The sequence below is a fragment of the Scylla paramamosain genome, chromosome 32, assembly GCF_035594125.1.
Source record: "Scylla paramamosain isolate STU-SP2022 chromosome 32, ASM3559412v1, whole genome shotgun sequence".
Lineage (NCBI taxonomy): Eukaryota > Metazoa > Arthropoda > Malacostraca > Decapoda > Portunidae > Scylla > Scylla paramamosain.
In genome coordinates, this window is record NC_087182.1 from 15838055 (window position 1) to 15854395 (window position 16341).

At 35.7% G+C, this 16341-nt stretch overlaps 1 protein-coding gene across 3 annotated transcripts in view; it reads left to right on the forward strand.

The window, feature by feature from the left end:
• LOC135089264 (angiomotin-like) overlaps positions 1–14557 on the forward strand; it is a 26992-nt gene extending 12435 nt beyond the window's left edge. For 2 of the 3 annotated variants that reach the window (XM_063984716.1, XM_063984715.1), the window contains exons 11-15: positions 32–166; positions 952–1080; positions 1569–1684; positions 3671–3852; positions 6331–14557. In XM_063984716.1, coding sequence (XP_063840786.1) covers positions 32–166; positions 952–1080; positions 1569–1684; positions 3671–3852; positions 6331–7761 — 1993 coding nt within the window. In that variant the 3' untranslated portion in view covers positions 7762–14557. The remainder of the gene's footprint in view (positions 1–31; positions 167–951; positions 1081–1568; positions 1685–3670; positions 3853–6330) is intronic. The other variant, XM_063984717.1, reaches the window with a different exon arrangement.
• The last annotated feature ends 1784 nt before the right edge of the window (positions 14558–16341 follow it).

Sequence of the window (16341 nt, forward strand, 5' to 3'; positions counted from 1 at the left end):
CAGGATTTACCTCTTATTATTACATTTTCAGGGACACCAAAATTGCCGCACTGGAGAAGAGCAACCATGAAAGTGAACGCTCCTTCAGTCAAGCCAAGTTAGACAAGCTGCGTCAGATGGAGGAGATTCACAACATGAGCAAGAAGCAGGCAGAGTTTGAAGCAAGGTCAGTCCATTGGAGACTTTAGCTACCGGCTTGTCAAAGGAATGTAGTGTTGTATATATTGTGACATGTGTTTTCTTTTTTACTTTCTTTCTTTATATATATAAATATATATATATATATATATATATATATATATATATATATATATATATATATATATATATATATATATATATATATATATATATATATATATATATATATATATATATATATATATATATATATATATATATATATATATATATATATATATATTTTTTTTTTTTTTTTTTTTTTTTTTTTTTTTTTTAGATATGATACTGTGTTTATATTGGTGTTGTGGGTTTACTGATTTCTTTTTGGGCTTATGCTGTTATATTTTATGGTAATTTCATGGGTTCCTTTTAGTTTTTGAACCTATGGTGTTGTTTAGTCTATGGTTTGTGTTTATTTTCAGGGCCCATGCTACTGTTGTCTCCTTTATTGTTAATGTAGTGTGTAATATGATTTCATTCATGATGTCATGAGTTTCCTTTATTTTTTTGCCCCATGGTATTGCTTTTTATATGATATGATAAATCAGTTGTGCTTGAAAATTTCTATTGTATTTGATTCACATTCTTATTGTGAGCAGTGAGAATGTTCTTAATCTAATGATGTTCATGTGCTATAATGTCAAATTCTTGATATTTGATCTTAGGTGGCTTGAATTAAAGCAGCTTTCAATATGTTCATTGTAGCGAGAGCTTAACACAGATTAGTTTTTCCCAAAGCAAATGATTGCTATGTTTCTGTATTTCCAGAAATAGGGAATTAGAAAGCCATATTGCAGAACGAGATGCAATGATAAGGGCCTTGCAGCGAAGAGTTGAAGAGAAAGAGGTTTTGTATCAAAAGGCTCTCATGAGAACAACACTTAGCAGTGGAAAAAGGTTAGTGTTCACTTTATGATAAAAGAGGACAGTCTAGATGTTCATCCCATAAGAGAAGAGGCCAAGGATGTATAGCTTGGGTCAGGTGGAAGTCATTCCAACTCATTTTCTGTCAAAACCCTATTTACCACATAAATCAGTGGCTTAGATATTGGTTGAGGTGTCACACTGTCACACCTGTCAGTCCACAAAGGAATCTGTTTACAGTTATGTTATGAATGAAATAATTTTGTTTGTGCATGTAATTCACACTCACTATTGAAAATATAAAAAAAATGTTCCTTTAGAATACTGAATATGCACTGAATTGGAAAGTCCAAAATATATGTGTCGATCCTGCTTTACAAACTTTTTATTCATGAACTGTATTTAAGAGATGTAATTAATTTTGAAATGGCAATTAAATCTAACTGTTTGGGAGCACTACCATATTTCCAGCACATCTGTTCTACTTATTTGGGGTGAAATTTATTGCCACTATTTTACAGTTTGGATTGCCAGAGCAACAGCAGCACCAGCATGGGTCACAGCACGCAGGCTTCCACAGTGCACTCCCACAGCAGCAGTGGGCTGGGCTGTGCTGGGGTCGGCTCCAGCACCCCAGGTACTCCCAGGCGTGATGAAGAGCTTGGTGAAATCCTCCTGTAGTAAAAGGAGTGGCAGGAGTATTGCAGGCTTTTGATGTTGCAGACTGTGTGTTCATGATCAGTGTAGACAATATCCTGGTACTGATTTTCATGTCAGTATTATTTAAACAGAGATGTTTTGATACCTGAGAGAGAGAGAGCATTCATATTGAAATAGCAGCCACCTGTGATTGTAATATATTTATGTACACCAAGCTATTCATGGTTAACAATTAACTGCAATAGAGCTGAATGTCACACCTTACCTCAGTGTACTAATTGAGGTTATGTGTTGTGTTATGTGGACTTACATGCAATGATGATGATGATGTGTGTTCAGTGTTGAGTCCATCTGTTGTGTTACTGTTGCATGTTGTGTTTTATGGCCCAAACCTCTGAAGAACCATCCATTGTGCATCTGCTTAATGTTCTGTGACTTGTGAGCAGAATGTATGTTGTCCACCTGCCTGCTGTCTGCCCACTTAACTGCCTGCCTGCCTGCCTGTTCACATAAACCTCCTTTGAATGTTGTAGGTGAGACATTCAACACTTCTTTTGTATCTTTTTGTTTATGTAAATCCTGCAGCTGTTAAATTTTTAGTATTTTTATATGTTTAAAGTTGTTCGCTTGTATTTAGAGTAAGTTGTTTTGTTTTTCTTGTATTTGTCATTTTTTTCTTTTGAAACTTGCTTGTGAACAATTATTCAGCTTATTTTATGTCTACTTATTTGTAATTTGCTTTAATTGGCCATATGTGTATCCCTAATTATCAAATTCCCTACTCCTTATTACCCTGCTTTAGCAATTTGCATGCATAAATTTACTACTATGTACACACACACACACACACACACACACACACACACACACACACACACACACACACACACACACACACACACACACACACACACACACACACACACACACACACACACAATAGAGAAAGCATTGCATTGTACAAGAACTATTAGATTAACAGGTGGGATTACATAAGAGAAAAGTGTGTATTTAGTTGTTGGAATCATTAATATATAGTTGTGTACCTTGACATGAACTGCATTTGCTATATTAAAAGCAGTAAAGAGAAGGAAAATACAAACATTTGAAATGAGCTTCATTGGAAGAGCATAGAGTAAGGGTGATGTGAATGAAGTATTATTTATTTATTTATTTATTTATTTATTATTTTTTTTAAGAGAGAGAAAGAGAGAGATAGAGTATTTACAAGATAGCAGGTACTGGGAGTTGCAAAGAAGTGAAGTGGGTGACATTTGGTTGGGCCTCAGGAGGATTTAGGAAGAATAACATAGTGAATGAAAGTATGAGAAGTGGAGAAGTACATGTAGACTGTCCTGAGAGGAGTTAGTGGATCAGCATTTGAACCAAAAAAGAGTGAAAGGTAACATCATTAAAGCATCCTGTGTTTGAAAAGGAGACCTGAAGATTTTTGTGACTAATCTGGGAGAATAAATGATGACACACACACACACACACAGTTTGATATGTATGATGACTTATACAACAAAACAGTCTTTATGTGATATATTCTAAACCACAAAATATAATGTTTGTCCAAGTTACTCACTTATGAATCCAAATAACAATACTACTACACAGCTAACCCTTGCAAAGCAGTGAGCATTTTTGTGATCTGCTGAAGTTGTTCATATCTATTTCCCAGCTGTTTGTGTACGTAACATGAGGCATTCCATTTTTCGTGTCAGCTTTTCATGAGCATATTTCCATTATAGCTAAGCATGATCTGAAACATGACAAGTTAAGTTTAGTGAATTTTTATCATTAGTGTCATGTCTTCTGATTCAGCAAACATTGATTTCCCAACCATGATTGCAGATCTTTTCTGATTCAAAGTGTATTTTCAAAGGTAATTTTTTTGTATTTTTTTAATCAAGGGTGCTTGTTTTCCCTGGTATTTGATAAAAGTCTCTCATGCTGCCAGTGACTCTGGGACAAGACCTGCACTCCCTTGGCTCCATTGGCCGGCTGCAGGAGTCAGGAGCCGAAGGAAGGAGAATGGATAACAGTGAAGGAGGAAGCCAGTCTGCAGTGGCTGGCATGAAATCGGAGGCTCCAGGTTCTGATGATCTGCTCCTGGATAATGAAGATCCAATGCTTGGGAAGGTGGGTGAGATGTAATATTTCAGAGTGTGTTTTGTGCTTTATAAACTGAAAGCAATACCTTATGTGATCATATAATCACTTGTGAGAAAACAGCTTATGAAAGTCTAATCTCATGTTTTTATTCCATGTGTTATAAAACTATACTGATTTGTTTGACTAATTAAGCCATACATATATTTTTTTTTGTCCTCCTAATCTCTTTTCAACCTTTAAACTCTTTGTCTTCTCTGTTGCTTAGCTTTTGTCATTGCAACCCCTTCTTGTTTAGTGAACCTATTATTTTCATTTTTTCCTGGCCAAAGCGTGCATTGTAGAGCAGTAGAATGAAGATAGAGCTTCAATGTAGAGGCACTGGAATACTTTGGTACTTAGGGATGTTTTGGTGCATTCCTTTCAGTTCTGGAAAAACAAATTATATTGGGAAGTAAATTTCTTTCTTTGTCATGATTGTTTCACAGTAAAGTATGGCACTTCTGGAATAGTTATTCAGTAGTGGAAGAGGTGGAAATTCTTAAATTTCTTAATTAATTGGTCCTTCTGAAGATTTTATTTCCACCTCATTTTCAAAGGTAGTCTTCTTCAGTAGAAACAGTAGTAGTAGTTGAAGTTGTTCCTGCTTTTCAAGTAGTATTGAAAGTAGATGGCTTTTGGGTTTTAGTCTTAGCTTCACCTTCTAGTTTGGGAAGACAAAAAGACTTAATTCAGTGAACATTTAGTCCAAAAAATGTGCGTGATTTAGGAATGTTGCAGTTGTTCTTTAAAACCTGAAGAGCTATGAACCACTAAGAAAGAGGTAAATCATTAACATGGCTTATGTGTCAATTGATCAGTTGTTTGTTGACCAAAGAAATACAAGTTTAGGTAAGCCAGATCAAACCTTAAGCTTTTTAATTTAGTGATGAGGCTTAAACTGATCTATGAAGTATTTGGAGTGTCATGGTCTTGTGTGTATGTGTGATTTGAGGCTGACCACAAATATACCTGCTTTTTTTTGTGTGCCAGCTTACAGAAATTGCTCTCCCTTTGTTTTATGCTGTTTAATTGCATTGATTCACAAGAGCATAAAAGTTGAGTATGTGTACTTTGAAAGGGAGTTATGTGAGAAGTCAATGTGGGTGATGATGTGAGAGAGTGAGTGGGAAAGGTGCAGCATGGAAAATATTATGAATAGAGCAATGTGGAGTGGTGGAATGGTTTACAAGAAACTCGTTGGGGTGATTTGGCCATACTGAGTGTGTGTTGGTGTATGTTGGCAAAATTGAGGACTTAGAAGGGAAGGAATAGGGAGAAGGGATGCATGTGTGAAAGAGATGCTGGTAAGGAAGTGTCTGAACTGGAAGAAGTGGAAGCCATGGCCACTCCTTGGAGGGATACTCCAAGTAGAGGGTGAGGCATCAGAGACAGACTGATAGACACACAAGGCTTTATGCTATGAAACTTGTCACAGTCACTGAGAGAAAACTAAGTTTTGTTCTTTATTGGTGCTATGTGACAGTAAACCTTGTTTTGTATTGGGATAAATGAAATGTGATTGTAGATGCCATGTATCCTTTCTTGAGTTGTAGACTAGTCCATGCCCACCTTAATGTGCTGTGCATCATTAGTAAACTCTGGGGAGCTGAGCTTTGAGGCTGCTACAGAACATGTGCAGCAATTTCAAACATTTATCTGTTTTGATTTTTTGTCACTGGCCCCTCAGTGGGTGGGGATTGTAGAATGTGCTAATAATGGCAGAGAGGAGAGATGTGGGATAGAGGAGGATGGAGTGTACAAGAGTTGAGTGTATTGAAACTCATATATGAAGACTGATGTTATGGTCACACCCTTGAGGAAATTCCAATGAATGGGCATCAATGTAGATTAGGTAAGGTTGACACAAGGCCCATTCTCCACTCACACCAATGTGTAACTTTACACTCACCCATCCTTGCTCAGTGCTGGCACACACAGACTGGAGGCACTAACAGTTAACATTTTGAGTTGTGTGGCCTCAAACACTAATATCTTAAAAGTACATCTTAGAGGTTCAAAGTTCTATACAAAAATAATTTGCAGAATCTCTGTATGATCATCTGGTAATACAATGATGTTTATATCTGCAACATTTCAGACAGGTTAAATGGTTAGCCAGGTATTACAGTATAGAATGAATACAATCAAGTAGTCATGTGACAAACACTAACATTGGGTTCTTGTCACTCAAATATTGGGAATGTAATGACATCTTATTGCTGGTTTGTATAGTCATTGTTGACAGACAAGCCGTTAAGCAGATGGGAGCATCATTTAGGATTTATAGATCAGGAGAAAGATGTTTGTGGTTAACCATGATCAACGGATAAATCAGTGTGGAGCTTTTATCCTATATGATCAGTGAGAATATTGGTTGTAGTCATTAGGAGAATAGGTATCAACGAGATTGGCCATTTACCCTCCTACTGTCAGCTTTCTGGTGGTGACACAAATATTTCATTGCAGCTGCGTGTGGTGTGTTTTCCAGGATTGGTTAATTCAAGCTCTGCAGCTGGAGAAGGCTCGGTTTCCCAGTCACTATTGGCGAGTGTAGAGATACGTCCCTCAATGCTGCAGCCTAGTCAGCATCCTTCAAGTGATTTATCTCACCATGGTCTGAATAAGGGTCCAGAGTATCCAAGTTCTGTACAGACCAGTTCCTATAATGACGTGTCTGGCCTTTCTCATCCACAATATGATTCTCCACCTGCATATGCTGCTGAAGCCTCAACTATGTTTCCCTTGACAAGAAACCTATCAGCCTTGAGTATGGCACAGTCGCAAAATCCAAATTCATTGAGTCATCCATCTGTCACTCATCCACGAGGTGACCCACCACCATACCATGGCCACCATGAGGTGCTACCACAGCAGCTAGCCAGTACTGGGCTGCAGGCACATTCTTTTTATCCCACTGAACAGCCAACACCTTTACTGCCAGATACCTCACCTGTTTGCATAAAACAAGAAATGGTGTCTCCAAGCTCTCCCAGTCTTTCTATAGATGTGCCATTACCCAGGCCACCTATGTGCCGCAGTCCACACCACCCAACTGTTGCATGCAGGAAGTGCAATAGTGTACGCAGTAGTAACAGGCAAAATGCTGCTATTCTTGTGCGCCGTGCTAATTCAAGTGTTGGACATGGCTACAGAAAATCTGCACCTATGTCAGCATGTCAGACAGAGATAGACGCAGATGACACCCCAAGTATATTAGCTCGTCTTAGAAGGGAATGGGAAATGGGAAATATTCCATCAGTTGAGAGCTTATCAGCAAATGAGGCAGACTCACCATCCCACGGCATGTCAAAGAATAATCCTGTACAGACCAAAGACCACAGGAGAAAGGCCTCAGACGTCAGAGAATACTCATGTCAAGAACAACAAGCATCCTCAGCCAATGTGAAAGGAAAGGCAACACAACTAAGTGATATGAAAAGTAACAAATCACCCGAGCCTCAGAAAAAGGAATTTGAATTGTCACATCCCAGGGACAAGTTAGTAAAAGGTAAGTCCCTCCAACAAGATCCAGCACCACCAGAGGGTCACTCACAAGACAAAACCTTGGTTAAATCAAAATCACTGCCATCTAGTGATACCAGTGAACCTCCTTTGGCCTCACCTACTTCACCTAAAACTAAACAGAAACTGTCCAACAGAATTCAAAACTTATTCAGTCCACTGCATGGGTCTGCCTCTTCAGCCCAAACATCAGGTAATAAAAACACTGTGAGAGATTATCTTAATAACAGAGTTAATGAGGAACTTTATAAGAAAAATGACATGAACTACTTCAATAACAACCAAGAAAATAAAACAGAGCTCATAATTTTGGAAGATGCAGATAAACTCAAAACTTCAAAGGATATTACAAAACCATTGCAGGATGTTATCTGATATTTGATCTTCAGTTGGATTTTGTGACAGAATCTTGAGGAGTATGTTCTCCCAGCGAGATATGAATCTCATTGTCCATAACTCCTAGAAAATGAAGTTAATGAGTTAACACTTCATGAGGATAGCCTGTGGTTGAGTATTTCAATTCATGGGGTCTAATTGAAGGTTCTTGTAAGACTCATTATTTCCATGAAAAGTTGCTTTCTTTTCATGTAACTTGCAGCTTTTAGAAGGATGATGAAATCCTTCCACATAAAGCTTGATAAATATTAGCAGGAGCTGGTGACAAGTGTTAGCTCTAGTGATGGAAGCAGTTCGTCCTGTAACAGTTTGATGAAAGATTTCACATTCAGTAAAATTATTACTGACGAAAATATATTGTGAATTTCGTAACACCAAAGGGAAGATTTTTTTTTCTATTGTTTTTTTTTATTATTATTATTATTATTATTATTATTATTATTATTATTATTATTATTATTATTATTATTATTATTATTATTTATTTATTTACTTTATTTTATTTATTTATTTTTCTTTTTATGATGGTTAACTGTAAAGATATGCTTGGCTAGCTGTATTTTAAAATAAGGTTGTTGCTCAATTTACACATTAGGAAAAGTACCTCCATAGTATATTAACATGTTACTAAAGAACCAGGTTACTAGAGCAAATATAAGTTTTAGGCTTCAAGTGACACTTCCCTTTGATTACTGGGTGTGATGCATTAGTAATTTTTGGAGCATATGAACTTGACAGTTGTTTGTGGTTGCATAAATCTAAACCACATTGTATTCTGATGCAGGACTTCAGGTAATGAAGAGTGTGTAGAGGGAGCAAAGACTTATTAATGGTTCCTAATACAAACTGGTCAGCACTGTGGTTGCAAGCTTTTAGTATTTAGCAATGTGCCAATATTATGTGATTGATTTGTTCTGGTTGGTGACTGACTTTACCTCAAGTTGATCCAACGTGGCCTTAAAGTGTCATGTTCTCTTCATAAAGCCAATATGTGACTGGCAGTGTTGGCTGAGCTGCCTTGGTTGTTATGGTGGAACTGTAGAATTTTTTTTTTTTTTTTTCCCTCATGCATACAGAATTATTAAGTGTTCTGTCTTGGTTCCATAGCAGTAGGGTTATGTGACACCACTCAGGTACAAATGCAGGAATGCACTAAACTAAATAAAGTTGTATATCATTGAATTATAGGTACTGAAGATGCAATATAATATACCAATGCTGGACTGAGGGAACAAAAAATGAGTGACAGGGATGATAGATGAGGAGTTGTGAATACATGAAGGGACACAGTCTTGGTTGGAGGTTCTCCTGCATCTGGTGAGATCAACTGAATGATACAGTTGCAAGAGATAAGTCTATTATAGTGCATCAGTGATAAACCAGCTCTGCTGTTGGGCCTTGCTGCATATTTTGCCACTGCCTCATCATGCACAATGTGTTTACTTAGGCATGAGTACATTCCTGCATTTGTAATAAGTAAATAAAGCATTGTTCTGTATAGCAAAGCTGAGGCAAGCTGTGACTTTATGAGAAGCATTTGTCACTTTATGGTCACACTGAGTCAATGGGGTGTAATGCTTCATAGAATGAGTTGCTGTGTGGAGATAAGGGTGTTGCCCTGCCCTCCTTCTTGGTGTGTTCTGTCATCTTTGGAATATGAATCACTGCAGTGGTACTCTTGGCTATGTCTGATACTTTAAAAGCTGTCAGTTTTGTTGGACACTGGGTTATGTGACTTTTTGTGTGAGTGGAACAATGTTCCTTTTGCATTATGTATATAAAAATAGTAGGCCTTCAGTATGCACTTCTGACTTTTTAATGTAATCTACAGTTTTTAAGTTCATTTAAATTATCTGTGATCTCATGACCAAACTTTATTGAAAAGTTTATACCTGAACTGTAAATTTTTGTCTTATCATTGTTAGGATGGTGATGCCTCCCATCAGTTTCAATGCTGCATCTTCCTGAGGAACACAGTTATATTGTCCCAAGGAACTAATTCTAACTTAGCATTTCCTGCCCAGCCTGCAGTGAGTGCAAAACCACTTCAGGGATGGAGGTCACACTCTACACAGTGCACAGCAAATTATTGAACCTTGCATTTATAATTTAAGCTGTATTTGGACCCTGGTTATTTGACTGTTCAGGGTTTGTCAGTAGGCAAAGGTCTTAAATTGAACCTAGTATATAATACTTGCATCAAACTTTAATAGTAAAGAAAACTTATTGTAAAAATAAATTTCTTGTATACATAGGTTTTATAGCATAACCATATAAATGGACAAGAAACATTATGTGACAACCTCTGAGAATTGGCTCCTTGGCACTGAACATCCATTTAAAGAGTCCACCCTTGAAGTGCATACTTAAAGTCTACTGAACAAAGAATAATTTTCTTTGTAACAAGTGAATTTATACAGGTGTACATAACATGGTTTCCCTTTTTCTCTTGATAATTCACTGACTTACTTAAGTTAGTTATGTTTTCCTTCCATTAACATTGCAGCTTCTCATAGTTGACAGTACGAGATGATAATCATATTGAAGGGAACACTACATGTTTCAACATGAGTCTCAATTACCAATATGAATATCTTAATTTCTACATATGCCCAAAGCTATTCAAATTTACCCATCCATGATCAGTATTAGAATACATATTCGTCACAGGAAATATACTCTTAATGTACATTGTCCATCTTAATTAAAATACAAGTGATAAGTTGATTAATATTAAAAGAAGTACATTTTCAAAAGGTGCAGCATTGTTAGGTATCTGTATTGGAAACAAGTCTCCCAGCTTCTCCTTTCACAACTTTACAGTCACATTGTTTGGTTTCTTTATTATTTACTTAGATAAAAGTAAAAACAAAAGTTTAATAAATCTTAATTCAAGTAACAGTGTGCACATCTCATTCTGTCCATTTTGATACTGTGTCCTGAACCATGAGTGTGCCTTTCTGCCTGGCCAGAGTTAAGAAACCAGAGTGTGGCTGTGTTGCTGTTGATGACTTGTTAAAAGGACATCAAAATCATTATGGCCTACAATTTTAGACTGTGATGTTTAAAGCACCTAAAATGTATCTCAGAGCTGGCCTCTGTTATTTGACTTAGTCTTTGGACCTCACATTATCATGTAATGTGTAATGTTTCTTTGGAGTGAAGATGCAGTTTTTACTACTGTACATATGCTCCATATCTTTAGTGCATTGCTTAATTATTCTTGTCTTAGCATTTTATTTTGGACTTCACTGAATGGTGATCAATTGCCTCGTAATCTTAGATCTGAAAATCCTTATTTTTTTTTAGTATTAATACTAAAGCACAACATCTAGGGAAAAGTGCTGTGACTCAATGTTTTCCTCTGTTCTGAGTAAGCCAGGAGAGCTTTCCAGACCAGTGTGTAATTTTCTTGGTCTTTTGGTGCAAGCTTATTTACTGAATACTGTTTGTGTAAAGTGTATATTTGATGAGTGATGTTTTCTCTCAGAATTATTTTGCAATTACCTTAGCAAAGTAGCAGACATTGGAGATTGTTAATTCATATTTGGTTTTCATGGCATAGATAGCAGATACATTGCTGATATTTGCTTCAATTTTTAAGTGATCAAATTTTTAAGATGACAAATATTACTAAAAAGAAAATAATAATAACTGTGCTACATTACAGTTTGTTTAAAGTAATGATAGGATCACAAGTTGCCAAGAAAATACTCACCATAATTAAGGTATTCCACATTTGAGGATGCACTCATATTGCCACCAAATGGAAGATTTTGAAGTGATTGATTTATGGATGTCTTGGAGAGGGATGAGAATGTATGATTTTATGCTTTTTTAAGCCCTGCCCCAGAACTGTTAAGCTCTCCCCACACCCAAATAAGGAGTTGAACATATGCTATAGTTTTTATGACCATAGAACTAATGACCAGTCATAACATTATATTAGAGGAATGAAGCTTCAAAATTTGTAACTATTCAGAAAGAAAAGAAAAGAAAAAAATATAGTAAGCACTGTCTTGTATTAGTAGTTTATTATGGCTGTCATAATTTTTTACTTAAAATAATTTTTTTCTTTGAAAGTCTCCATGTCAATTACAATTATATAGCTTCTCCAAAGACACGTTATTTTGGCCTGAGTGTATGTTTAACACAGAAGAGTGCTATACTTGTTTGTGTGTGAATTTTCAACTCTTATTTTAGCTTTACCCAATTCTGTTTTGTGCTAAGTCTTCCTGTGGGATGTCAAAAGTTGAATATGTGACTAGAATGATCTCTGCCATGAATGAATGATTTCCATTTAAAATTTTCATTATTACATCAATGTTAAATACTTTATTACATCATATTGACATCCTTGAGTTTGCTACTGCTTCAGTAATGTCAGATATCACAATTAGCATAATATTTCATGGGCTTGTCATGTCTTCATCTCAATGTATGTATATATTTATCCATCTTGAGTATTCTGAATAATATATTGTATTTGATCCATGTTATACACAAAATGTTGGTTGATCTTATCTTTATGCAAGGAAGTATTAGCATGAGAACTTGTATGTTTTAAGCTCTCTTCCCTAACAGTGAGGTTCCACTGACTCCTACATTAGGAGTTTAATGTATATGTGGAGATAACTGTTCCCAGAACAGAAAAAAATATATATTATTAGACTCCTTATTTGGGAGCATAGCAGCTTTGGGGCAGAGCTTAAAAACATATGATTAGACTTTTTTTATCAGTCACTACAAAATTATGATGCTTTGTGCTTAGATGGATTATCAGTATTACATTTTTTCACCCTTGATATTAACAAAAACTGAACAAAGTTACCTGCCATGCGATGCTTTTATCAGTGAAGCAGCACATGCAGCCAAAACCAAGTGCCTTTGTATCTGGTGAGCAGTGATGGAAACATTCTCAACACTGCCAGGTGGAACACTGTGAGAGTAAAGTCACAATTAGCATAGTGATGCATAAATATATTTTAGAGGAAAAGTCTTTGTAAATTGAAATACCAATCATCAGCTCATTATTTTTCAATAAATTAGACTGTAAGTATTTGAAATTATTGTAATTAGTAAGATATAAGTATCTTTTTTTTTATATAAAGTAAAAAAAAATGTATTTTTTGTAATGCACAAAATTAGAATCTAAAAAGTAGTATGAGATATTTTGGAAAGGCATTGTTCTCATGCTGAAATGTGATTAGTATAACAACAGTTGAACACATGAACTGTTGAATGATGAAAGCCATCCAAGTACTGCCATGGATCTTGTATTCTGCATCCTCCTAGATAATGTTCTACTGGTATCATGCTTGTCCTTTGTACTGAATGTTGAAAATCTATTGTGCCATATCCGTGGTATGTTTAAGTCTAGGCGTGAGAAAGAGATAATGCTAAATAATTATAATGATAATTCAATTAACTATGAAGGCACAGTCATCATTTTATTCCAAATTTCATCATAACATCCATAATTTTTTTATGTTCTTGCAGAATTATTTGTATTGCTGAAGACTGTTCTAGTGATAAATGGTGCTTTTATTACATAGTACTCTGCTTATTATGTAACTCTGAAGTATGTATTGAGATATATTATCTGGCTTAATTAATTTTAGGTATTTACTTTTTAATGTGACAATAATTGCTCACACAAGTTTTTCATTTTGCATGTCCATAACATTTCTTGTTGGTAATGTAGTAATTGAATCAGATATTACTACAATGATGTGTGCATTTGTGTCTGGTTCATGCAAAGTGTAAGGCTTTTGTGTTAATGGTCCTCATAATGTGCTTTACTTGCCATTACTGCAAGAAATAATAATACTCCTGTTTCCTTAATAACAATGCTACTACACTACTACTATTACTATACTGCTATTATTACTACTACTGCTACTCCTACTAATTCTACTACTATTACTGCCAATACTAGTTCCAATAACATACTACCTTGCTATAAGTTGGCCCTCTCTTATCTCTGGATATTGCTGGACAGCAGTAATATTGTTTCAAGAAACAGCTTAATCCAAATGAAATGTGCAGAATCTTGCTGGATGCTGAGAGGTCGTGCCAACAGTGTAACGTCTTGTAATATTTCGTTGTGATTGGAAAATAATTTGCAGCTTTGTTATGTGGGTCTTTTATAAACTCACTGTATTTACCCATTATAGTCTTACTGTAAAAATGGACAGTGTACAAAAGTACCAGGTGCTAGTTAGCCTTGTTAATGCTGTAATGTCATAAATGTTTTCCTGTGACATTCTCTTGGACTCCTTTCATGTGGGGTGCTGGATAAGGGAGGGTCAGCTATCACCAAACTGCCACTATATCTCTTATGCTACTCTTTCCCATTTGTGTATATGTGTGTTTAGAGGTTGTTTTTTTTTTTTTTTTTTTTTTTTTTTTTTTTTTTTTTTTTTTCATAATTATACTAATGATACTTCACTTTTTTTTTCTTCTTTTTTACTTTATATATATATTTTTTTTTTTGATGATCAGTCTTGTCTTATCTCTTATCAAGTCTTAACTGTGGGACTGTATGTGTATATCATACTTTTGATTGAATAGTCTTTGAACCAAAGATAACTGATTAGTGAATCTCATATGATTTTTTTTTTCTTTTTTTTCTGGAAGAGGTAAATATGATCTGCAGATTTTGAAAGTATCAGTTATTGGTTTAACCTACTTTTTGGGAAGAGGACATGGTGTAATTGTCTTCCTTGCCACTGCAGCTGTTTCAGATGTAAATAAAAAACTATATACTTAAGAATGGAGCCTTATTTTTTACCAGTATCACCATTCATTAGCTGTTCACAATTAGTATACTGTATTTGTGGTAATGAAACAACAGTTAGTTAAGTGCCTGCTCAGCTTGGTCTCATGCCAAGACCTGTTTCATGTGTTTCATGGTAACACAGGACTCAACACCCATCATGTGGGTGTGGTGGTAGAACTTCCTGTAAAGTGTACCTATTATTCTCAAATATTTAAGCATCTTGTCCCTAATGGAAGTTGATAGAATTTTTCAAGATGGCTTTATGATCACAGTGACAGTTTAACAAAGAGTGGACTGTAAAGTGAGCAACAGTTTCTCTCTCTCTCTCTCTCTCTCTCTCTCTCTCTCTCTCTCTCTCTCTCATAACATGTATACTGCAACAAGTACAATAAGTATGACTACAGAGTCATAGTGAAGTGGTGGTTAGTTAGTTATCTGGGTGTGGTGCCAGTTGGGTTGACATAAGCAGGGGGGAAAGTGGGAAAGCCAGGGGTGGGGAGTAGGGAAGTGAGGAGTTATATCACATAGAGGGTAGGGAGTGGGGAAAATGGAGCCATATGTCTAGCTTTCATATCTGTTGGTCAGATATATCTCCATTCCGTGGTTCTGGTGTGACTAAAGAATAATTGAGGCAAAATGGCAGCTATCTTCTAGACTGAGGTCACCATCAAGGGCTGCCATGAGTTTTTGTTGTTTCTGAAATTGGATTTTTATTTATTTATTTATTTATTTATTTTTATTTATTTATTTTTTTATTTCTATTGAGTAAGTACATGGACTTTAGAATTATTTATAGTCCTGTTAAACGTCGAAATTTAAACTTTTTATTTATTTTTTTATTTCAATTTCAGCTAGTAAATAACTTTAGATTGTTTGAAAAAAAAATAGTTCGTATTTTTTTTTAAGTGTTTAGTATTCTTGCTAAGTCAAAATGGGTGTACTTTTTAGTGTTTTTTTTTTAATCGGCTGTAGGCTCCAACACTTTTTTTTATACTTTTATGTTTTATTTATTTACTTAGGGTTCTAGGTAACTTTGAATTGTTTGAAAAGATAGTTCATATTTATGAAGTGCTTTTTATGCTTGTAAAGCCAAAATGGGTGGACTTTTTAATAGTTTTAATGGTGTCAAAAGTTCCAATTTTCCATATTTCATTTTGGTATTTCTTTAATACTACTCAGGCTGGAGATGTTATGATATTGTGTGTTGCTTAAATTACGTGGCAAGTCAGAATATATAAGGCATTTTGGCCTAGCTCCATTTTTTCTATAGGTCAATATCAATATGTAATAGATACGTAAATAAATATAACGTCATCAGCTAATGACCTCATCAGGGACCTGGGACCTCCAGTCTGAAAATATTTAGCATAATTTCCAGTAATTTCCAGGTGTTTCCGGGTGTTTCTAGACGCAGGCGTATGGAAGAAGGAGGAGGAAGAAAAAAAAACGAGAAACAAAGGAGGAAGAAAAGAAGAAATGGAGGAGGAGGAAAACGGGAGAATGGGGTGTTCTGTAGTGTGTTATATGTGAGTTTTGGGAGTGTTTGGGGTATTTTGGTGTGTTTTTTGGGATATTTAGGCGTGTTTTGGACGTGCTTGAGTGTGTTTTCGAGGTGATCAGGGATATTTAAAGGGAATATTGGGGATAATAGGGGGTAAGGACGACTAGGGGGTTTAAACAGAGGTATACAAAATAGGCGCAATTCACATGTCCCTCAGTAGGCGGCAAGCTTCTCTCACTGGTGAGTGGTGGTGGTGGTGGTCGTGGGGAATGAAGGT